Source organism: Dicentrarchus labrax, unplaced genomic scaffold (assembly GCF_905237075.1).
Source record: "Dicentrarchus labrax unplaced genomic scaffold, dlabrax2021, whole genome shotgun sequence".
Classification (NCBI taxonomy): domain Eukaryota; kingdom Metazoa; phylum Chordata; class Actinopteri; family Moronidae; genus Dicentrarchus; species Dicentrarchus labrax.
Genome location: NW_026136717.1, coordinates 12282582 through 12308421, shown reverse-complemented (window position 1 = coordinate 12308421; position 25840 = coordinate 12282582). Strand labels below are relative to the sequence as shown.

Sequence of the window (25840 nt, the reverse complement as noted above, 5' to 3'; positions counted from 1 at the left end):
GGTGGTAAAGCCCTTACTGGCATTCCTGTGCAGTGCGCTCGGTCTGGAAGCCGGGGCTGCAGAAGTGAAAGCCAAGTTGCAAGATTCTATGAATACCAAAGAAATAGGAAGTGAGTTTACCGGGCTAAATACTGTTTCAATGGGAATTTTTTACTTTTTTGCTGAGCTTCAATATTTGTTTGTTTTTTTCAAGGTTACATAAGCTTGTACAGGAAAATACCAGTAAAAGGTCAATGTTTGGTTTGTTGAAGACCACATTCACATATATGTTGGAATTTAAAGAGGTAATGGTCGTATTGCAAGTCTATTCAGGTAAACTCTTACAAAAGGTATGTTTAAAGACGGAATAAATTAAACATTCGTCTCACTGGTAAAACCAAAAGACAGATAAATGCATAGACAGATGAACATATCATTTATTTATTATTCCCAATAGCGCTGTTAAACCAAAAAGCTCAAAGTACATCTGCACAAACACTGCAACTCCACCAAAACGATCGTCTCACACCTTTATCATCTCAATGGCAGTAGTGTTTGTCCCAATACAAGTTAATGTGAAGGCAAGAATGCAGATCTAATTTAAGTTTTATGAATGCTTTTAACAAACTCTGATACAGTCCATTTATTGTACAAATCTCCAGGTACGCAGACTACATTTACAGTTAATGATCCCTGCTACCTTAAGCTAAGCTAAGAAAAAGGAAAAAACTTGCACTTTGGAGGTTAAGTGTTTGTCAAGAGTAAAGTTGACTTTTTTTCTTAAATCATGTGAAAGCTCTTGTGTGTTTGACTCAAATCACAACAACAACTTCAAACAGCATCTGTGGACCGGTTTGTAAGGCAAAGGTTTTCTTCCTGACATTAATGTTTCTGTGATGAACACCTTGTGAGCTTAATTTACATGCATACAGGCATTAAAGTACATTAACATCACACTGTTATATACATTTGAATACAATGTAGATGTCTACAGACTAAGGAGGAAAAACATCAATTTAAAATACTTTTTCTGTATAAATTACAGAATCACCTAAAACCGATTTGTTGCATTGTTGTTCTATTTATCTGTCAAATCCAACACTATAACTTCATGTTGCAACAGATTAAACGATAATTCAGTCCCATCAGTCATGAAGGCCAAGTAAATATAAAAGCTCCATTCACACATTTCAGACATTCAGTCAGCTGGTTTACAGGCAGGTGGTAGTAGGGCTGAATGATGATGTACAAATATTCAGATTTTCTGTCGTACTGACCAATTTAAAAAAACTCTATTTCATTTAGAGTAAAACTCCAGCTCAAATTAGGACCTCTAGCCCAAAATCTAAAAGGTCTTGAGTCAGAACGAAATAAATAAGTTACTAAAAAACAGATTTGCAAAGATCTCAAAAGGCATTCATGACAGAACAACAGGTTTCAAACTGTGATTTCTGTGTAAAAACTATGAATCAATCAGCCCCAGTTTCTAAGAACTCGAAGTACCTGAAAGCTCGATTTACACAGAGCAGATAAAAGAGCAACTGATGTGTGATGGAGCCATAATGGTGGTAAAGTTGATCAAGTGTGAGAGCACACATGACCTAGAACCTGGTTAGAGATGCAGAAGAGTTAAAAAAAACAAAAACAAACAAACGATATGGGGAGTGTGGTGAGTTTAGAAACCCAGCGGGTGGGGGGCCACCACTCCTCCGTTCTGCACCAAAGCTGCAGAGATGGCCCGCATGTTCTTGTACAGCTGTCTGGACTCGCTCGAGCGCAGAGCCTTGATGTCTTGCATGATCCTCTCATGGGCCTGAGGTAAGTGAATGGAGACATTAAATAAAGTTTAAAAAGGTCCCATCTCACAATAATTCATCAAGATGCTTCTGAGTGAGAGACAAACATTGACAGTGTGGAATAAAGTCATAAAAAAAAGAAAAGAAAACTAGTGAGTAGTGCTGAGTGGATATTCATGGCACCAATACATTCAAGGAGTAAAGTGAGTAAACATTTTGGAAAAGTCGATATTGATTTAGTAAAATGCAATAAGCTTGTCATCCAGGTGAGACAGAACAATGTCAATTCTACAACCTAACGTTAGTTTAGTAGAAACTCTTGCCCAAAGTTAGGTGAGAAAATTGCTTTCATTTTCATTTCCAAAAACTGGAAACGAGATGCATCATATGGATTTTTTTTTATTTTAAAAAGAAGTTTGCAACATGTAGTTTTTACACACATGAGGGTAAGAAAGGAGTAGATGTAGTGAGCAAAGATGGATGATCAGGATTTGATCCATAAAGACAAACAATCGTAATGAAATGGCATTTAAAAAGCTCCATCATTTTTCAGGTCAGGTTGAGGTATTTTTACATTGTATTCTAATTTCATGTTGTCGAATACAACCCTAACTAATGAATTGCATATGTCCGGCAATCCTATCCACTTTATTAAAGATTTTTCTTTCTGAATCTTTCCTCCTCCATCGAATGATGTCTAGTATCATTACATTCAAGTAATATATATTAATACTGAGCTTTTAGGTGTTTGTGATATTTAATTTTTCCCCCTCTTTCACCAAACACACCTATTAGCAGGTTATTTGTCCGTTCTGCTACTTAATAACACTCACAATCAATTACAATAATACTGATGAATGTTGAGGAAACACCCTCAATCAGAATACAAGCAAATTATAAAGCTTTTATTTGTGTTTTTAATAATGTCCTATACAATATTGAATCTTAATTATAGTAATCTTAATCCTGGCTTTGACATGGATCTTACCTCCACACACCAAGTCTCACAGAGCACCTTCTCATGCTGAGCTGAGGCAGAGCCCTGACTCAGAGAGCGTGAAGCCCTGCAGAGAGAGAGGGAGAGGGGGGGAGAAGAAATGTCAGTTTAGTGTGCGTAGGAGTATGAGGAATAAAGGTAGACCATAAAGAAAGTAAGTAGGAGTGTGCACCAAGAGAGGGGGTGAAAGACTGAAACCTTGGCAGAGAAAGACAGAGTGGCTGATAAAGAAAAGACAAATCGATGTTTGAATGTCTGCGTACCTGGACAGGACGACCACCATGGCGTAGAGGTCAATGGCACAGTCTGCAACTCTCCTCTGGACAAACTGTTCCTCTGCAACAGGAAACGGCTCAGTGATACGAGGATTCAAACAATTGGATATGATCGTAACACTTCGGTAAACAACTCGTAATTATTCTCTTTAAGCAAATTAGTTGCAATATTATTTTATAATAAATTTGACACTAAAGGACTCAAAAAGAAGTCCAAAATGACTCAGAAACAGCCAGAACTGTACCAGGTGGGGATTTTCATCCACGGTTTTCTCTCACGTTCACACACACACAAACACTTACCAATGATCTTCTTGCCGTGTTTGATCAGCAGCTCCTCAACGACCGCTCCAAACTGTTCAATGGCTTTAATCGTCTATAAATTTAAAAAAAAAACACAACACACATAGGTCATAGAGAAATGAAGTCCAACATGTAAATCAGTAATTAAAGGCAACAAATCAGGAAAAATCCCATATTATCCCATTAGCAAACAACAAACACAATCCAGGTACCACTTAAAAGCCTAAAATGGAAACTGTACCAGTTCACCGCTCTGTGCCAGCTCAGGATGTACAGTTCCCTGCAGCGTCAGGCCTGTGCTCAAACCTGCCTTCCTACAAAAGACAACATAAGACGAACAGTTGTTATAGCAACATGGCAGAGGAAGTAGAAATATAACATCTGTGTCTACGCTGGATCTAAAAACAGCCACACTGTCTGTCTGTTCTTCCGGATAATAGTGAGATGAATAACAAATGAGGCTTAAATACAATCTGTGTCACACATTCATTAGAGCTGTTCTCTATTAAAACTTGGACCACCGTCAGGGGAAAAATCCACCCATTTCACTTTTATAGCTGTTATAAATGAAGTTGTAGTGTTTATCTTAGATCCTGCCAGCTAATTTTTGCAAGAATAGCTAATAACTAAAAAAAAAAAGGTGCTGTAGAACTTCACTGAACTCAACCTGCCTGTATCTGGGACTCTGCTTTCATGTGAAGTTTTACAGTATATCAAGAAAGGTATTGTAGTCAATAGCACACAGTTTTGACTAAATCCCAGCGATTCTACAGTTCAGAAGTCAGCGAATTCAGCAATGAAGTGTTTAATAGCGGTGTTGGAGATGTGGGGAGGACAAAGGGGACACAGAAATGGACAAATTAGCTGCATTAGAGTGCTGGTAAGAGGAACCATTTGTCTGCACTGTAATAGCACTCAAACAGAGCCTGCCTAAAAGCACTTACTAAACTGCATTACGAAGTTTTTAATCACTTGAAAGTGAAGAGTGCAGGAAACTGTGACTGTGTGGTGATTGTGTGTGTGTGTGTGTGTGTGTGTGTGTTGGCATTCATCACGTTCTGGGGACAACAAACTGTTTACACAGTCACGTCATGGGGACCTCTAACAGTATGGGGACGAAAAATGAGGTCCCCTAAAGGGAAACTCTTTTAAATGAATGCAGGAGTCTATCTGAAGGTGCCTGTGTGGTTTTTAGCTTTGGCCCATTGGGCATGTTTTCCAGTTAGTGTGTGTGTGTGAACGGGGCACGCTTGCGCCCCCTTACTGTATGAGCTGGTAAGGCAGTCACCGTTCCACACACACAGATCTTCCAAATATGGTATGTTACCGCCCACTTCCTGGTCCCCATTAAGAAGGATTTTAGGAGCAAACACAATTTTCAGTGTTTAAAGGGAGCATCGCAAAGGCTCTTCAATTAAAGATGTTTGTCACATAAAAAGAGGAACTACAACACCACAAGGTAAGCAATATTATCTTATTTACTTACTTGCTATAATCATTATTTGTATAGATGACCATTTTAAACCACTAATGAGGTTAATTAGTGTTAATTAGTTAGTAGGATAGCTAGTTAGCTTTAATCAGCAACAGAAGGCTAGTGTAACTAGCAAATTTACAATGTTTTACTAACAATGTTTTTAGCTTTCCCTGAAAGCTACTGTTAGTTGTTACATGATGGATGGATTATGTGCATTTCAAGGAGTTTATACCAACTAAAAAAAGTGAAATATTTTTCAGTGTTTAACAGAAATTTAAAATACATTTCCAGGTAATGAATTTAGTAATATATTGAGGTGTAACTTAATCCTAGGTATATATAGGTGAGATATATTATAGAAAATTTGTAAAGAGATGTTTTGATGATTTAAAGCAAGCTGTCCATGTTAAGAGAAAGTACATCTGGACAGGTACTTTTGGGACCTGAGCTTGACAAGGCTGCAATTTGATGTTTGTATCTTTAAAGTGACTAGTGAAGTGATTCCACATGCCTCCTCTACATAAATGGGTCCTGATTGATTTTACTACCTGAAAAAGTAAACTTAGCTTACTCATAATTATTAATATTATTTTATTATTAAAAATGAATAATTTAGAATAGGGCATGGCAAGAAGGGAAGGCATCTGACACTGAGCCAACAGGAAAGGACGAGTATGGGGAAAAAAGTTATAGGGCTAAGCCTCTGAACACCCACACAGTTTTTTCAGTTTATCTTGTTGATTATTAGTCTTCTTGGGACTGTATGGGTGTGTATACTGTGATTGATTGACATCTTCCTGAGTCTTCTGTCAGCTTTGTTACACCTGTGAGGGCAGGACAAAATATACCTTCACCATTCGTATTGGAGATTCAGATTTGTGACCTCATGGAGTTTCATCAAAGCTTAAGCCCACCCTAAACCTGAGCAGAGGTCTAATCAGCCATAATAACTGAAAACACCTGTGTGGGTGTTCACTTAGAGCCTCTAATTGTATTGTAATAGAACTGAAGCCAAAGCTGTCTCATTAAACATTTCTCTGCAGTTTTAAATGCCACCAAGGTCAGTCCTCTTAAGGATGCCCTTCAGCATGTTCACTTTATATACATATTGAAAATGATTTTGAGACATTTAATTGCAAAACTTCAGGATGCATTAGATAAGCTTAGGTCAATAAAGCTGCCATCAAATGCACTAATAATTGGCAACATGTGTTTTTAGGACTTATTGCCACAGACTAATTAACATTCGTAATGTCCTGTTTTTTTTGAAAATGTATTACTTTGTCTTACAGGACGTGGTGTATTTGCCCTATCTTCATTCTCCAAAGGAGATTTTGTACTGGAATACAGAGGAGACATGATAGATGATGCAGAATCCCAAAGGAGAAGGTGCATTTATCACTCATCATGTGTTGCATTCATGCTTCATTCAAGTGGAGAGGGAGAACATGGTGGTAAGAATTTACATTACAACTAAACTATACTCCTTATGCTAAACCATAATAATCTCCTTACACTTAGCTCATAGTTAAAATGAAGGCACTGATTGTGTTGTATACAGTTGAAACCAGAAGTTTACATACACTATAAAAAGACACATACGCTTTTTTTTCTCACTGTCGGACATGAAATCAGACAATCACTTTTCCTGTTTTAGGTCTGTTAGGATTACCAAAATTATTTCTATTTGCTAAATGCCAGAATAATGAGAGAAGGATTTTTTTAGACAATTTTTTATTACTTTCTTCAAAGTCAAAAGTTTACATACACTAAGAATACTATGCCTTTAAACAATTTGGGAAAGCCCAGATGATGATGTCATGTCTTTGGAAGCTTCTGTTTATTGACAACATTTGAGTTAATTAGAGACACACCTGTGGATGTATTTTAAGGCACACCTGAAACACACTGCTTCTTTGTGTAATATCATGGGAAAGTCAAAAGAAATCAGCCAAGATATCAGGAAGAGAATTGTGGACTTGCACAAGTCTGGTTCATCCTTCGGTGTAATTTCCAGATGCCTGAAGGTGCCACGTTCATCTGTTCAAACAATTATACGCAAGTATAAACACCATGGGAATGTCCAGCCATCATACCGCTCAGGAGACGGGTTCTGTGTCCCAGAGTTGAACGTGCTTTGGTCCGATGTGTATATCAACCAACAGATGATGCTGCCATCCCTCTATTTCACAGTTGGGATGGTGTTCTCAGGCTTGCAAGTTTCCCCCTTTTTCCTCCAAACTTAACGATGGTCATTATGGCCAAACAGTTTGATTTTAGTTTAGTCAGACCACAGGACATGTCTCCAAAAATTAAGGTCTTTGTCCCTGTGTGCATTTGCAAACTGTAATCTGGCTTTCCTATATGTCTTTTGGAGTAATGGCTTCTTCCTGACAGAGTGACCATTCAGCCCATGTCGGTACAGTACTAGTTTCACTGTGGATAAAGACACACTCTTACCAGCTTCAGCCAGCATCTTCACAAGGTCTTTTGCTTTTGTTCTTGGGTTGATATGCACATTTCGGACCAAAGCACGTTCAACTCTGGGACACAGAACCCGTCTCTGTCCTGAGTGGTATGATGGCTGGACACTGCCATGGTGTTTATACTTGCGTATAATTATTTGAACAGATGAACGTGGCACCTTCAGGCATCTGGAAATTGCACCCAAGGATGAACCAGACTTGTGCAAGTCCACAATTCTCTTCCTGATATCTTGGCTGATTTCTTTAGACTTTCCCATGATGTTACACAAAGAAGCAGTGCGTTTCAGGTGTGCCTTACAATACATCCACAGGTGTGTCTCTAAATTAACTCAAATGTTGTCAATAAACCTATCAGAAGCTTCCAAAGACATGACATCATCATCTGGGCTTTCCCAAATTGTTTAAAGACATAGTAATCTTAGTGTATGTAAACTTCTGACTTTGAAGAAAGTAATAAAAAAATTGTCTAAAAAAATCCTTCTCTCATTATCCTGGCATTTAGCAAATAGAAATAATTTTGGTAATCCTAACGGACCTAAAACAGGAAAAGTGATTGTCTGATTTCATGTCAGACAGTGAGGAAAAAAAAGCATATGTGTCTTTTTATACAGTGTATGTAAACTTCTGGTTTCAACTGTACATATGTTATGATGGTAATCTATTGTGAATCAGAAGTCCCTAGCAGTTGTATGTAATGCATCTAGAAAGCTGATGGTAATGGGATATTCAGGACAGATTTTAATGGTTGATGGAGGAAGAGGAAATATTGAATTTCATGATTTTGTCTTTGAAGTTTCGTGCCTGTTGGCTTGAATTTAACTTTAGAAATTTGTCATTAAGAACATGCATTAGTGGAATTAAATATTATGCAGTGATAACATCAGACTTAAACTTGTTTCATATTTTGAAATGTTTGCAGATGACCATGAATGCAGCTGATGCTGTCATTCCTGGGGAAAGCTCCCACCATGCTGTCTTGTTAGAGACGCAGATGAGGAGTCCACGAGACACTAATCGACAGGTACACTAATGTTTAGCACTTAAACTTTACTCCTAGAATATTTCTAACTCACTGTTTGTTGCTTTTTATGCCCTTTAAGCAGGTAAATAAGCTGTTTTTTTAAATGCATCTAGAAACATAATGGTAATGGGATATTCAGGACAGATTTTAATGTTCATAGGGATGTTACTTTTTATAAAATATCACTCTATTCTGGGACATTCACGACGTCCCCATAGCACACCTTACATCAGTGTATGAATAGAAACTGTGTGTTAAGTATCTGACAACCTAGAGACTTGGCCTAGCATTGGTCCCCATAAGGAACCACGACATGGTGTGTGATATGTCCCCACTAAGCTTGTTTTATTCAATATGTGTGAAAACAGGCAGAGGTTGATGGAGGAAGAGGAAATATTGAATTTGATGATTTTGTCTTTGAAGTTTTGTGCCTGTTGGCATGAATTTAACTTTAGAAATTTGTCATTAAGAACATGCATTAGTGTAACTAAATATTATGCAGTGATAACATCAGACTTAAACTTGTTTTTCATATTTTGAAATGTTTGCAGATGTCCATGATTGCAGCTGATGCTGTCATTCCTGTGGAAAGCTCCCACCATGCTGTCTTGTTAGAGACGCAGATGGCTGAAACTTTGAGTCCATGAGACACTAATCGACAGGTACATTCATGTTTAGCACTTAAACTTTACTCCTAGAATATTTCTAACTCACCGTTTGTTGCCTTTTCTACCTTTTAAGCAGGTAAATAAGCTGTTTTTTGAAATGCATCTAGAAACATAATGGTAATGGGATATTCAGGACAAATTTGAACGTTTATAGGGATGTTACTTTTGATAAAATATCACTCTATTCTGGGACATTCACGACGTCCCCATAGCACACCTTACATCAGTGTATGAATAGAAACTGTGTGTTAAGTATCTGACAACCTAGAGACTTGGCCTAGCATTGGTCCCCATAAGGAACCACGACATGGTGTGTGATATGTCCCCATTAAGCTTGTTTTATTCAATATGTGTGAAAACAGGCAGAGGTTGATGGAGGAAGAGGAAATATTGAATTTGATGATTTTGTCTTTGAAGTTTCATGCCTGTTGGCTTGAATTTAACTTTAGAAATTTGTCATTAAGAACATGCAGTAGTGTAAATAAATATTATGCAGCGATAACAGACTTAAACTTGTTTTTCATATTTTGAAATGTTTGCAGATGACCATGAATGCAGCTGATGCTGTCATTCCTGAGGAAAGCTCCCACCATGCTGTCTTGTTAGAGACGCAGATGACTGAAACTTTGAGTCCACGAGACACTAATCGACAGGTACATTCATGTTTAGCACTTAAACTTTACTCCTAGAATATTTCTCACTCACCGTTTGTTGCTTTTTATGCCCTTTAAGCAGGTAAATAAGCTGTTTTTTTAAATGCATCTAGAAACATAATGGTAATGGGATATTCAGGACAGATTTTAATGTTCATAGGGATGTTCTTTTTGATAAAATATCACTCTATTCTGGGACATTCACGACGTCCCCATAGCACACCTTACATCAGTGTATGAATAGAAACTGTGTGTTAAGTATCTGACAACCTAGAGACTTGGTCAAGCATTGGTCCCCTTAAGGAACCACGACATGGTGTGTGATATGTCCCCACTAAGCTTGTTTTATTCAATATGTGTGAAATCAGGCAGAGGTTGATGGAGGAAGAGGAAATATTGAATTTGATGATTTTGTCTTTGAAGTTTTGTGCCTGTTGGCTTGAATTTAACTTTAGAAATTTGTCATTAAGAACATGCAGTAGTGTAAATAAATACTAAGCAGCGATTACATCAAATTGAACACTTGTTTTTCATATTTATGTTTACAATTACAATATTTTAGATGTAGTTATATTTTAAGGCTGTCTTTCATACGTTAAAAAAAGTCAATGTTTTGCCTAAACTTACAAATCGCAAATGTTGTAAATTTGATTTGTCCTAATTATTCAGATTCATTTTCAAGGTATATTTTTGTGACAGCACAAACGGTGTGTTTGCAGACAAAGGAATATTATCTATGTTCAGAAGTATAAACTTTCACCAAGTCAGACTTCAGTTTCAAAATATTTTCTTGTGTTTAGACTTTTGCTGTTTTTAGGACCATTTGTTAACATCACTACTCCAAATATTTAAGTGTGTGAGAAAAGTATAATATAACATTTGCAATTAAGTGGTTGATTAACACTGTAGGAATTTTAAACAATTTTAATTGTATTGTCATAATATAGTGCACTGGGATTGTGTTCAGTTCCAAGGATATATGTCTAAGTAACTTCTTTTTTGTCCTTAGATGAAAGGCACAGATGTTGAAGATTCAAATGAAGTATCCGACTCTATACAAGTTTGTATTGTTGCTTTCAGTTTTGTCTTGAGAGAACGCAAATGAGCAGGACTCAATAAAAAGTTTAAATGTATAATTTAAATGAGAGTTTGACTTCCTGAACTAAGGAAATTAATTTTTACTATGAAGTAATGCAGCAAACAACACAGACAAACATGAATACTAGTTTTAGGGTTGTTGAGTATTCTGTGACTGAGAAGTACAATATTCCACAGTTTCTGGGTAGTTGACTGTGGTTAAAAATAAGAACCATGTGAGACGTAAACGAAGAATAACCCTTACAGTGAAATTAAGGTTGAAAAGTTTGATGGGTGAGACAACAATTTCGTAATTCACTACTAAATTCTTGGTACTTAAGTGACCCCTGATATCAAGATTAAGTTAGAACAATGTCTCTAGTATAAATGATATGTAAATCATTTGATTCCCATTTTATTTGTATAACAAATTGTATGTTTACCCTGTTTTCACTATAAATAAAAACTAAAAAAGTATATTGGTTCTGGAATAAATAATGTGATTGTGTTATGTACAGTACTTTTGTGCAGTTTGGTTTACAATGTGGAATTGTGATTCACAACAGTATCCAACCCTATTTAAGAATCCTCTTATATTACCACAAACCACGAGCACAGTAGTTCTTAAAGCTTAAAATACACATTTTCTTTAGTGAAAATATCATAATGACACACTTTCTGCATTTATTTTGGTTCTGCTAAAGTAGATTATATCATTTGCATTATTGTGGTTTAATTCTAGTATTTGGTCTGATGCCTGTGGATAGCAGCTTGCTAACTTTATGAAAAATCTATTATTAAAGACATAACCTGGTTGGTAGAGGACAGCTCCATTGCAGCTTCATAGCAGTTTACAGTACGAAGGAATCACAAAGTGGTTATATTATGCACTGCCATTGTTGCAGTGAACCTTTTGATCAAAAGAAGACAGGTAAAATGCAATAATCTGAGGTTTATATCACTTAAGCTTGTTGTTCTACCATGGTCCCCAGTAATCAATTGGAAATCTGTGTAAATTATGCAAATTATATTTAAATGAGGTCCCCCACAAACATGTTTACTGGATTTTACATAGGTCCCCAGTTAGCATGACGAAAACCTTACTTCATCAATTCAGATATTTGAAGTCGTGTATGAGCTAACCAACCAATGGTGAGTGTGCCTGATTTTTTTCATACCTCTAGAACCTCTAGAAAGGGTGGTCCCCGCAAGTGATGATCAAAAATTTGGTCCCCATTGCAAATGGTAACCAGTATGTGTGTGTGTGTGTGTATGTGTATGTGTGGGTGTGTATGCCATTTTTAAACAGTCCACAGCTCTTTGAAAGAGGAAATAAATATAAAATACAGCCAAATGCTGGAAATTTTATATTTTTAGTCATAGAAAGGAAAACTTTGCAAAAATTTGCAGTTTCTGCTCGGACGTCTGCTGCAAATACACTGAAGTCAATGAAATTGCATCATGTAATGTGAATTCTGCAAGGGAAGTCCCCCTCTCCCACCTTCAGCTATAGCAGTTTAACATTTCCTGTCTCCCAAACAGGAGGAAGCAGACAGTATGTGTGTGTGTGTGTGTGTGTGTGTGTGTGTGTGTGTGTGTGTGTGTGTGTGTGCGCTGAATGACTTCTCCCATACCCCGCCCCAGTCCAGTGCCCTATAAGTACCCGGCATTGCAGTAGGTGCCAAATATAGACTCGACAGAGACTGCTCCCTGCACAACTGAGAGCAACTTTAGAAACGATTAACATGGAAAAAATGAAAAAATGTAAAATGATAAATAAACAAAACATTAGACAGATTGAATTTGTCCAGAAATCTTGTGTCAAACAAGTTGTGTGTGTGTGTGTGTGTGTGTGTGTGTGTGTGTGTGTGGGGCAACCTTTTGGCTCTCTTGGTCATTTCTCCTGCGAGCAATCCAGCGTTGCCAATGGGGTTCTTCAGGGCCTTCTGCAAGCTCTTCAACTGGTTACCAGCATTCTGGTGGGAAGCAGAGAGGGACACACATGATTCATCACTGACAACTTTATATAGCGTTGACCAAAGTGCTGTACAAAGTAGAAGCACTGAAATAGTAGTTAAAAAAAGGCCTATTTGTTAATCAGTGTGAGAAGTGAGAGCAGTTTTAGTTTATTTTACGATACGTATCTAGATTTCCTTTCTCTCTGTGCTGCTCTCAACAGTTTAAAGTGCATGAGACTGCATGATTCAGCAACATTTTAATCAGAATCGGACGATAGATTGGTGTGTTGTTTTTGGTCACCGTCAGATGTAATAAGAATACACCCACATCCTGATGAAACAGATAATCTGAGGTTTTTTAGGTTTTTCATTTGATTGGTTTTAGGGGGTTAAGATGTCTTCAAAGTGTATTTCCCCTCGTTCGGTAGCCGTTTCCAGATCAGCATTTTTACATCCGCTGCTGTTTTAGTTTCTCTACGTGTCATTTTGTAGTATTCATTATTATTCTAATGTCAATCTGTTGTCAGTTTATCTGGTTTTCCAACTAGGGATGGGACAATATACAATATCAGATAAATAAAACACTCAGATATGTTTATTGTGGTCAATAAGGTAAATTGATTCCAGGATGTTTTAGTGCCATTTTAAGTATATTTTGGTGATTATCAGGATTATATCATAAACCACACTTATTTTGACCAGGATAGTCTTGACATGTAATTTTCATAATTTCCCATCTCCAACAACCTATTGGGTTTTTATATAAGTGGGTAGGTAAAAATGGTTGGGTGATTTGCTGTAATTTTGGGATCCTCTTTGCACCATTTGTAAGGCTGACTTTAAGTTATAGGCACTGTTATAATGAATTCCTCTCCTCTAATCAGTGGTGATAGACGAGACGCACCTACTGCAGCTTTACTTTAAATTGACAAAGCTCTGAGTGTTAGGACACACAGGCTCAACACAGATCCCCGGTGTAAAATAAATATGAGGAAGTTGCTTCTCGATCACCCATTTTTAACTCTACGAGACGGTACAGCACATAGGAAGTAAAGGCAAGCAAGTATAACTTCCTCTCTACAGAACATCTGTACTTCTCCACTCAGACATTATCAGATCAACACAACTGAACCAAAGAAAACAAAATACAACAAGGAGGTGTTATTTTACCTGAAAGCCATTGAGGGCAACAAAGAGCCTCAGGATGTCGTTGGTGCCCTCAAAGATTCGGAAAATTCTCAGATCCCTCATTACTCTCTCCACTCCAGAGTCCTGCGGAGAAACATACAGAAAGATGATGACCTTATACTTGCACTCTATAGTAAAGCTGAACGGCTATTTTCTCAACCAAATCCGACCAGGAATAAAGCTGCAACGTTCACATACCCTATAATTTGTCTGCTAAGAAAAGAATTGAACTTTTCTGAGAATCACTCAACGATATTCACTTTTGATTAAGCCACTTGTTTGTATCACTAATGTTGAGAAACCAACCTGGGGAAATGAGCTGTGTAATTTAACATATCTTGCACACAGAAGACATTTGTATCTCAGTTTCTCGCAGAGATCAAATTAGGTAGTGAAAACACCTGCTGCAAACAGGAATAAAGACTGTCACAATTCATTTCTGTGCTTTTCAATTCTGCGTGTGAAAGTCACAGTTTATATTTTAGGCTGCACAGACAGAAGGCAGAAATGAAAATGTACAGGACACACTTCTGACTTGGCTTCCTCGGTGAAATGAAACCTTGAGTCAAAATGTGCACTGTGGGCAGAACTAATCAAAGTCTGTTGTGCCAGTGTTTTTCCCCCGCTCTCTTTCTTTTAGACTGTTCACATGCCCAGCAACTAATTTCACAATAACATGTAGAAACGTGAAAGAAGTGGATGAAATTTCATCTGCACAATGAATCAATACAACATAAAGGTATGTTTGTGACACTTAAAATGCTCAAACTATGTTAAGGTTTTTAGGCAACTTCTGTGGGAATTGTAGTTCTTTAGCTAGATTGCATTAAATTATTTGGGTTATTTTTTTTCCACCACATGAAAGTGCTTTAACCATTTGCACCAGAACTGCCACCTCTGCAGCTCGAGTTTTAAAGCGTTGTTCCATGACCAGACACACTTTCCACTGTATTGAGAGTCTGATATGGCAGCACGTCTACAGAGAGGTGGCCTACAGCATCGTCTGGTTTATTTTAAGCAGAGCAACATTAATGTTTACTTCGTTCGCCCCTGTATCCTCAACCAGCTTGTACCGGTGTACTCTTGTGAATTTATGGTTGTTGTTTTGGTTTTTTTTCACTTTAGAAACCATGAATGTGGTATCAGTATTCTCTGATCATGAGAGTCTCACATGTACAAACTATGTGACTCAATACCACAATGGCATGTGTACGTGACAAGTCTGAGAGACAAAAGGTGCTGCCTTAGCTACACCAATAAATGTGTAGAAGTTGTATGGAGGTATGCTGGTTGATTATGTCACCACAGATGAGATCATTATATAATGCTATTTATCTATGCAGGGCAATGCAGAAATAAGCAGTTATGTCAATATGATGAGTTCAAGTCAGTGATAACTGCAAACAGAGGATTACTAATGTGTCAATATACAGAAGATACACAGAGAAAACAGTTCCTTGTCCAATCAGTAGTACAACGAAATAAAAAGGAAACTAAAGTCACTTTTGAGAATTCTTGTTTGACTTTCCACTGCAACCATGAAGACTGGGCAAATAGACTTATATCAGATTAACTGCTTTGCTTGAGATTCAAGCTTCCACCCAACAAAATAACACACCATTGTTATGTTCTTTATAGTTTACGGATTCCTGGCTGTAATGCATGAATAGATGTTTCAGATGTGGAACTGAAAACACAAGAATGACTGTCTACCGTTTTACAGTAAATTATTTTGGCTTTAAGACATTACTGCATTATATAAAATGGCAAAGTTAAGTTTTGTTTGTAAAACCTTAGTCACAATATTGATACGGCTGGCATATAGTGCCTGCTGATTGTGTGAAGGAATGTGGTACACAAGTTGTAGCAGCCTTTATGTTTGTGTATGACCAGTGTGCAGTGCAACCTCTGTGCTAATAGTTAGGTTGGCAAAAATACACACTTCTAGGAGGCCATCAAGTATGCCCCAGAAACTATTTAGACCTTGATTGTTGTTTTCAAAACGCTAGAGAAGTTGCTAAAGTCCCTTCCACAGATGCACTGCAACCCTGAGTTTACCTAGACATTATCTGGAGGAGCTTTATATGAGAACGTAAATTTTCAGACAATAAATGGACTTTACCCTGCCAGCTCACAGCGAGAGACTTGCAACTTGTGCAACACCTGTAACTTCCTATAAACAAAACACTGATATGTCTACCCAGGTGCCACCCCTCACCTAAACCAAACTGAGTATTTCCAGTAGGGAAGAATGAGCCTGACAGCCAGTGTCCTGTTGAGTGAGTGTGTGAAAGGGCAACTCTAGACATTGCCCACTGTACGGCGTTTGTATGAGAAAATGTATCACGTTTCCAAAATGGTTCCAGGGTTTGTGGAAATGTTTCTGCAGTGAATACGCCTATTTGACCCAGGAACAATTTAGACCCTATTGTGGTCAAAACACTAGTGAAGGTTTTTCAATTCCTAAAATGGTTCCCCAGTTCTTGGAAAAGTGCACTGAGAACCGACTATTCTATACCCAAGGGAAAGGAAATTTTTGGTGCCAGGGAATAAGGCCCAGGAACTATTTAGACACGTTTGTCAGATTGAAATGTCAAGTTTCTGTGATTCTAAAATAGTTTTTGGAAAAGCTCCGCCAGTGAAAAAATGATGGGCTCTTCTATACCCAAAGGAAGCACTTTTTGGAGGAAGGACATATGGTGCATGCAATTCTGACCTTGCTTGTTCCAGTCAAAACCCAGGTAAGGTTCCTGACTAAATAGTTCCTCGGTAGGTTTCCTAAGTGCTAAAATTGAGCAGGGTACTCACTCATCCCTGCTTTTTGATAATTTACACTGTGAAATACTAGTATCATTAACCTGTTGTGTGTATATGGCGGTGTCTGTTTTCAACCTGCTATGAAAAGCTGGAAATAAAAAAAATTCTAGGTAAAAATGATTAAATCCTAGCAGACAATATTACAAACTGTTAAAACATGCAGCTTATGGGTGGACCTGGGTTTGTATGCAACAGGATGTAGACTGAACTCTCACCTTCATGAAACCCATGCCGCCCATAACTTGAATACACTCGTCCGTCACCGTCCATGCTGCTTCCTGTCACAATTAAAAAAAAAAAAATACAGAAGAAAATTTGTTTTTTCTCCATCTACCACAAGTCACAGTATTCAGTCTTCCATAGAATGAGGAACTTCATAATTAAGAAAGATGTGCTGAGTTCCTCAAAACTCATTTATGTAAGAAGTAGTTAAATACCAAACATACAAAATGTTAGCAGCTCTGGTTTGCATGTTAAACCAATGAGATGTTTGCTATGTTTAAAATCTTACAGAGGCAAAGATCTTGCTGATGGCGGCTTCTATCTGGAATTCAGTTGCTCCACTGTCCATGTTGCCACTAAGCATGTAGGCCATTGACTGCAAAAAGACAGAAGTAGTAACGTTAGTATGACTTTAGAACATCTGTGCTGCAGGAAATTTGCAGCACCAATACACAATAATGCTGTATCAAAGTAGTTTAATTTGTTGAGAATTTGTGCTCAAAACATCTTCGCTAGCGACATTAACAAAGGCTTTGTTAGGCAGGAAACCAAGTTTAAAATCGGCAGCTTTAAACACATGCACATAAACCAGCAAGATGGCACAACACACAGTATATGGTGTATAAAGTGTAGATTACACTTCACAGAGGTGTTTGATGTCACACAGGAAATAAGCCCTATGATATCGCAGTGTCAAAACAGCCAAGATAAATGTTAATCCGACTGTGAGAAAATGTAGTGTTACATTGTCCGACCTCAGTGACATAATGCAGCATAGTCATGTGAGCCATCTTCTCCTGGATGGCTCCGTAGGTGTGGATCTTGTTCCCGAACTGAGTTCTGTTGGCTGCATGATCCACCTGATGAAAAGAGGAAAAAGACAGTCACTATCACACCTTGATTGATTCACAGTTACAGGCTGTATATTGTCACACCATCAAACAGACATTTGGGCTAAGTATGAATTTTTTCTGCACTTCCTCAAACTTCAAGACTGAAATGTTACTTTTATACATTTTTTTGGGGTGTTGAAATGTTTTTGGTGTCTCGATTTTGTGCATAAAGAGGAAGTTTGACAATGTTGCCAGACAGCTCACGTGGAGGAAGATCAACCTTGTGGTGAGCTGTAAACCTGGTGACACCGAGGACAGAGCGTAGTATAAACACACAGATGCTCTGGTTGCAGATAAATGCCACAAGATTTGAATACAAGTAAACTAAACAACATGCTGAGGTAAAACAGTGATGTTATAAATAAGTGGACCCACTTTATGTTGTTTATACTTTGTGTCTCCTTATACATGAGCTTCACCCACTCACCTACTAAAATACTGAAGACATTTTACCAAAGGCTTCTGCTTTGTATGGCTATATGGACAATATTTCTGCAACTGCTTGGTCGATTTAGACAATATTTGAGTGGTTTTCGGGGTTACTGAGGATGCTGAATCCATTGGTGGTAACTGTTCATTACTGTGGATTAAGTTTCGGTGCATGGGTCGCCAGCTCTACCCACCGAGCTATCGAGGCGCCCCACCACTTCTGGTTTAGACTTCCATTTCGTATTCTGAAAATGTCAGAAATGGATTAAGCATCCTAAATAACTCCAAACACCACTCCTACATTGCCCAAATTAGCCAAGCAGTTGCTGAAATTTTGTCCATATATGCGATTGTGCTATTTAATGTTAATTATGTTAATTGTGTTAGCATCCAGCAGTTTCTTTCTGCAGGGGACCCAGACTTTATATTTCTGACATAAACCTTTGGGGTACTCAGCAATTCTGGGTTCATGTTTCTGGCAAGTAAACTATTTTAGAATTGATTAACTGAACTTTATACAAGGTCAAAGATGCCGTATATTAGATGGTTACAGCTGCTAAAATGTGAGAATTTGCTGCTTTTCTATGTTTTACATTACTGAAGTTGTTTAGGGTTTCACAAGACCAGCATTTTGAACTGAATTTGAGTAATTTTGTAAATGTTTTGCATTTTATAGCCTAATACTAACTTAATACCAATGTACTTTCTGTACTCCTGCAATACAGAAAGGCCTGTTTTCTGAGTTATGAGCAATTTAGTTACATGAACTAATTAAATAATTAATTTTGACTCCTTTTTTAAGAGTCACTTGTGTAGAAAGGTGTTTAATGCATTAACTGCTTTAAAGACTTAACAATGACGCCACTGATTATTGCACAGTAAACGTTGTGTTTTCATCAGAACAAAGGTTGATATTTTCTCTGATGATGAAACTATCAAACACACTGATTCATTTCTCAGCACGAGGCAGATCATTAAGTCCACTTCTGCTGTGTCATACATTAAACTACGGTTGGACAAGCAGTAGTTTGTCCAAGAGTATCAAGTTCAATACTAAGACTGTGCATAAGACATATACATATTCAGTGGAGACCATTTTGAATGCTTGAGAAAAAACAACAAACATGACCAGAGCGCATCTGAATCCACAGCATCTGTAACCTCAGCAGGAAGTTGCATAGCAGATACAGCATATAGTGAACTACAAGAAGGGGAATTTCCCGCAAACCCACAATGAAGGAAATACATGAAAGAGGGGGTGGAACATAGAGAATACAGATCAAAGGAAATGCAGCAGATGGGAAACACAGCTTTACATCTCTATATGTGTTATTGTGAGAGAGTTATAGCGTCTACATAATAGGAAACACACTTCACACCTACATTTATGGTGCTATAGGCGGTATACTTACAGCTTTGGTGATGACTGCCTTCATGGTGCCGGAGAGGGCGGCTGCCATGCCAAAGCGCCCATTATTGAGGATGTTCATGGCCACCTTGAAACCGCCGCCCACCTCTCCCAACACACAGTCGGCTGGCACGCGAACATTATCGAAGTAGACCTCGGCTGTGTTGGAAGCCTTGATGCCCATTTTCTTCTCTGGAGGGCCGCTGTGATTAACAAGATGCGGTGATGGTGAAAAGGTTACAAAAAAAGAAGAAAATTCCCCAAAAACATTACAGCAGTGCAAAGAGTTTAATGTGTATTCTTTCTGCTAGCTCCCTCCCTCTCAGCAAATTATAAAAATGCATCAGAGACCAGCAAAGGACAGTGACTTTAGGGGCCGTGGCCTCGACATCGACCACAGTGATTGACAGATTGATCACAGCAGTGTAGGAGAAACAGTCAGACTCTCTGTGTCCGTGCTGGAAACACAGAGAGTCCGCTGGAGCTTTAACAAGCACAGTGTGGTACCTGTGTTTTAGCTGAGCAAACGTAATAGAGACAAACTAAGGGCCTGTCCTCAGGAATACACGGCCTCACCCAATACGATGTCGTTTCGAAAAAAATCTCCGTAAACACGGCGTCGTTTCCAGAAATATCTGCGTCCACACAGATTTACTGACAACGACCCAAAACGCTGTAGTACATATGCCAGGCCTGTATGTGGCGCTGTGACGCCGCCACACCAATACACTAAAACTGGAAGAGAAGCCATGGAGCATGCGCTGTTTACAAACAAGTAGTAGTAGTCCACCATTGTTGTTGTTGTTATGACGTGTCTAGCGGCGGCGGCTGAGGTTAAAGGCTAGAGAGGCGGGGCTAATACGTCATCGTTTCGGAAAAAATCCTTTTCGCCGTCCTGACGACTCCGGGCAATCCAGCGTTTTCAGATTTTCCCACTCTGGGACCCGTTTCCAAAAAATACAGTTTTCACACCCCGAAAACGCTGTATCCATCTGGACGCAAGGCCGATACGATAAAGTATTTATCCGGAATCGAGAAAAACGTATTCTTGCGCACAGGCCCTAAGTAGGATAACCAAAGATTAGCATGAACTCCTGTGAATGATGTGTCTCCATCTGTATACATGTGAAACTGAGTGCAGCAGTTTCATAGACTCCCACTCAGAGCGGTGGCTGGGGGAGGTGGGCTGCCCTCCTCTGGTTAGAAGGTGTTAACACTGTTATATAAATGTTGTGACACATAGTCACCTCAAATGGTCGAAATTGTGTTCCATCACAGTATGGTTCAGTTTAAAGCTCAAAACACACCTTTTAGGCTGGAGTACCTCTTTAATGATAAACTGTCAGTAATGTAAAAAAAAAGGGGCATGCTCACTGTGTCACTCCTCCAAAGCTCCTCTCCACGATGAAGGCTGAGATTTTGTCCTTCATCTCTCCAGTCTTGGGATCCTTCATGGGGGTCTTGGCAAAGACTGTGAAGATCTCAGCCAGACCTCCATTGCTGACAAGAGAAAATAGGGCATTAGATTAGAAAAAGACAAAAAGCAAGTGGACAAACTATTACAATGCTGCCCTCTTGGGGTGACAGTAAAAGCTGATCACACATACTACTACTCCTCACCTGATCCAGATCTTGCTTCCACTGAGAGTGAAGTACTGTCCGCAGGGGGACTGTACAGCTGTGGTCTTGATGGAGGCGGCATCAGAGCCACTGGCTGGTTCAGTTAGGCAGAAGGCAGCTATATGCTCGCCTGGAGGGACGAACACACACAACAGAAATTAGTTCTACATAATGTTCCTTCATTATACGATGTCACATCTCAACACAATGAAACTGTGCTGTGGTATTCTCCCTTGACTACAGAGCTACAGGGGTACATTAAATGTCCCGCTCTTCTTACCTGTGGCAAGCTTAGGCAGGTACTTCTCCTTCTGGGCTGGATTCCCAAAAAGCAGAATGCCCTTGAATCCAATAGACTGGTGGGCTCCCAGAGTGATGCCAACACCCAGGTCATGAGCGCCAACGATCTCAACGAGCCGGGCATACTGTAAGATGGATAGATGCCATGCCATCACATCAGACTCACTGCACTCACCCTTTTACATAATGAACAACTACACACTATTTACTAATGTGTATGTGCTATAATAGAGTAAACATTCACCTGTGTGTTTGTGAGGCCGAGGCCGCCCAGGTCAGCTGGCACCTGCAGGCCAAAGGCACCCTGCTCCTTCAGGCCCTGCATGGTGTGATCTTCGACCTTCTCCAGAGCATCGTTCTTGGCAGGGTCATTCACCTCCTGCAGACAGGAAACAGAAACATGGAGGGTGAGTACGAGGGCTGGAGAAGTAGTTGTGAGCATAAGGTCAGACAAACTTATCTAAGAGCTCAAACAGGTTTTAAATTACCTCGAAAAACTTGCTGACAGGCCCCACAAGCTCTCGAAGAAACTGCTCCTGCTCTTCATTCATGACTACAGAAAAGACAATAGTGATTACAATATGTTTTTCAGTTCTACAGAGACTTTTTAATAAAATGTTGGACAATTTTTCAAACAGATATTGACATAAAATCCTCTTGATTTACCTGAGGGGTAAGGAAACACTTGGGCAGTCTGGATCTGTCCCTTGAAAATGTTGACAGCAAATGATTTTGATTCCTGTGGAAAATTAAATCAAACATAGTAAAGCTTGTGCTAACACAGAGTATCCAAATGTTTATTTAAAGATGGATTTTTTTTAGGTAGAAAAGAAACTAAATGTATGTTTACATTAACTGTTATGTATCCTTAAGGGCTAACAAATGTGTTGAATACATTTTCTTCCTCAGAAAACGTTTGTTTTATTGTTTCTTTAAACATTTTGCATTATTTACGTGCATCTTTAATAGCTTGCAGTCTTTTCCTTCTCTGCCCTTGTTGGTGCTTTGCTGCCTTTTTGACACACTACTGCCCCCTGACATTTGCAGGACTGTGATCATCCAGTAGGGGAACCCCATAAAACTGCTCCATAGTGTTACAAGGTGTCAAAAACTCCCCATGGTAGCTTTAATTTTTACACTATCTTTACTAGATTCATACAGTCCAACCCTACCGACCAAAGCAAATCTATAACTGTTCAAATACTTTTAAAAAGCTGTTTTAAAAACTCAGGAGAATAATAACATTATTTCAAATATAATAATTACATAATAGTTAGAGAATTAACATACAACAGCAACTGTCTTCTTTTCCACTTTAGTGGCAGTGTCATGGCTGACTGCTGCTGGCTTCTCAAGCACCGCCTAAAGAGAAAGAGCAAAGCAGAGATTAAAGACAACAGAGAATGAGCTGGCCAAAGGTTTATCAATTCTGTAAAAATAATAATAATAATAAAAACAACATGGGGATCTTAAACTGTCTCTGTAAGAAACTGAAGATTAAATTATATCTGGTGTAAAATTATATGCTGCTCAATAAACCACACGGCAGGGACAGAGGCAGAATTCTGTTGTGAATACATTCAGTGACCAGAATCCAGAGTTATGAGCCAAAGAAAGCATGAGTGAACGTTTTTCCATTTCCAGCCTGAGCACCAGCTTGGTAAAATGCCCAAAGGACTCAGCTCAAGCTCCAAATGGGTGAGAGGTCGTTCCAAGGGCATCAGTCAGCTGAGTCCCCAAACAGAAGTGCTGTGCATAGAGTATTTTATTTTAAATGGTGTAGTCCAATGTTTCCAATAACTTCTAGTTAAAATCAGCCAAACAACAATCTATGACACCAGTGTGCTTTATTATTGCCTTACGTTCAGCTGGGAAAACAAAAGTTAATTTCACTGTGTGTTGCTATATTGTACTTCATTTAATTATACAAATAATAAACTGGTACCTCAGAGTGAACTTGTTACATAACTGTGTTTATGAAAGTGAGTCAAATATAATATAAGTGAATATATTCCTTACTGAATGAAAACCATTTAAGTATGTAGTTTAAAATCATATCAAGGCAACAAATCGGTCTCTGAGCTCTACCTGTTAAAGCTCTTTATACAAATGAAGCCCACTGAGAAACAATTTATTACTTTGAATTAATTAATTCAGCTTTATTTTAGTCATAGCAAGATCAAGGCAGTTTTGACTGACAGCCTAAATGTATTTAAATGCCTACATTTATTAAAATATACTGAAATTAAATGTTTAAATCTGCATTCTTGTTTGTTGACACACAGCAAAACTAGATTTTCATGTTTGTGGTTTACTAAGAGAGAGAGACTGAGGAGGGGAAAGAAACTAAAAACATTTATTTCTATTCCTATTTTTCAACCTGCTGCACATAATCATAATTTTATGCTCAAGACATTCAAAATCTAGAAAAGTACAAAATGAAAAAGTGAGCAGCTGGAAATTCTGACATTTAAAATGAGTGTTTCCAATCAGAGTTGTTATATCACTATCATGTGTACAGCCACAGAGCGTCTGTCTCCACAACTAAATGAGTTGAAAACGTGTTTGTACTTGGAACAACACAAGAAAAAGCTGTCACGCCAACTCATTACTATATTATAAATTGGGCCAGGGAAAGACAAATGCTCCACTGCCTGCTCTCTCTGTGTCACCCACATTCATGGTGTCACCTTTAGGACTGAGTCATGTGACCACTGAACTTTCCCCTACTTCCAGTGGGAGGGGGGGGGTGTCAATGTTATGTCAGCCAGGCGCTGCATTATGTCAAACAGGGGACACAAAAACAAAGTAAAACCACAGCAAATGGCAAACAAACCTGCGATTTAACTCAGAATATCTCTTTTTATATGTAATAGTATCGTACCTGTGCAGCTTGTGTGGCGTAGAGACGGGAGTTGTGCACAGAAACCACACGCTGACCCCTGTAACCCAGAGAAGAGATGACAGGAGATTTTAACTATCTGTCCAGAGACGATACGTTTAATAAATACATTAAAAAAACACACATTACATACCCAGATATCACAGGAGGACCCCTGAGAATGGAGCCGCACAGGGCGGATGACTGGCTCACTTTACGAAGCAGCATGATTTCTAATTTTCTAATAAAAGATACAACATAAACATAATACACCGTTATTAACACGTTAATTACACACAGACAAACAATCAAACGCAGACAGACAGGAGGAAGGTTAGCGAACAGACAGACACGTAACGTTAGCTAACTACTGGTCGGGTGGCTAGCAGATACGTAACGACGTTTGTTTTGACAGATTTGATTCCTTCCGCACACAATAAAGTTAAATATTTGTATTCCTATTGTATCAAGAGCATTAACTGATACTATATATATATACCTGTATCGGTTATATTATGACTAGTGCCCTCCGTCCGTGCAGTTAGCCGACTGTTCCTCCAAATGACCCAACAATGTTGAACCTGAATCTTTTTTTCTCCGGTGCTCCGTTTGCCGGATGCCGTCCCTGCCGCCGCGGTGCATCCTGGGATGTGAAGTTCTCTTCCGAGATTTAGGTGTTTAAGCAGCAGAAACGAATAAAAACAATAGTAAGTCAGGGGTTGTATAATAAAATGAATTTAACTTGTATTTTTATTATTATTATGTTAATATTTATATATATATATATTTAGTTTCCCGTGTAATAACCACAGTTTGTCATTGATTTGGAGCACCTGGGTTATATAACATTTGTTTGTGTTCTAGTTGTGGAGGGTAGTAATATAATTCAGCATATATTGTGAGTTCTTGTGTACATGGAAGAGTTAAAAAATATTCACATTAAAAGTTTGAATTGAACTAGCGCCAAACTCCTTTTAAGAAATACTGCATTTTAACGATTAGTTACATGTCCGTAATAACAAGTAACTCTAGACACACAAGCTAAAGGGAGTAATATGGTGACAGTTTTCCTGTCAATTCGGCATCAATAAAAATCCATGAAGATAAATTGTATTCCGTACATGTTGTCGCCTCAACTCATTCAGCCTCAGTTGCAGCAGCGGTCTTTCAGTGGGAAAACAGCGTGGGAACGAGAGGCGGACCGTTTAAATAATGAAGATGTCTCACTAAAGTAAGTGCTGTCTGGTGGATCAGATAGACGCCGAATTGAAGACCGATTCATAACACTCTTAATTAACTGTCTATTATCCGCTTGTGACTGTATTTGATTAGTTTAATCGAAAAAAACTTACCAAGTACAGATTTGTGTATTGTTTACACATCGGATTACGC

The 25840-nt window shown here is 38.5% G+C and overlaps 1 protein-coding gene and 1 long non-coding RNA gene across 2 annotated transcripts; one reads left to right on the top strand and one right to left on the bottom strand.

The window, feature by feature from the left end:
• Positions 1-398: 398 nt before the first annotated feature.
• Positions 399-25078, bottom strand: acadvl (acyl-CoA dehydrogenase very long chain). The gene is made up of 21 exons (XM_051428846.1): positions 24948-25078; positions 24603-24689; positions 24452-24509; positions 22858-22929; positions 22234-22306; positions 22056-22120; positions 21812-21946; positions 21548-21692; positions 21268-21397; positions 21022-21147; positions 19652-19850; positions 17673-17777; positions 17207-17293; positions 16911-16973; positions 13861-13962; positions 12611-12708; positions 3592-3664; positions 3351-3423; positions 3036-3108; positions 2764-2839; positions 399-1792 (listed from the first exon to the last, which is right to left on the bottom strand). The coding sequence occupies exons 2-21, from the start codon at positions 24674-24676 to the stop codon at positions 1655-1657; spliced, it is 1965 nt and encodes a 654-aa protein (XP_051284806.1). The 5' UTR covers positions 24677-24689; positions 24948-25078; the 3' UTR covers positions 399-1654.
• LOC127379366 (uncharacterized) lies at positions 8952-10791 on the top strand. The gene is made up of 2 exons (XR_007888292.1): positions 8952-8996; positions 9656-10791. It is a non-coding gene; the product is annotated as an uncharacterized LOC127379366 (long non-coding RNA).
• Positions 25079-25840: the final 762 nt, after the last annotated feature.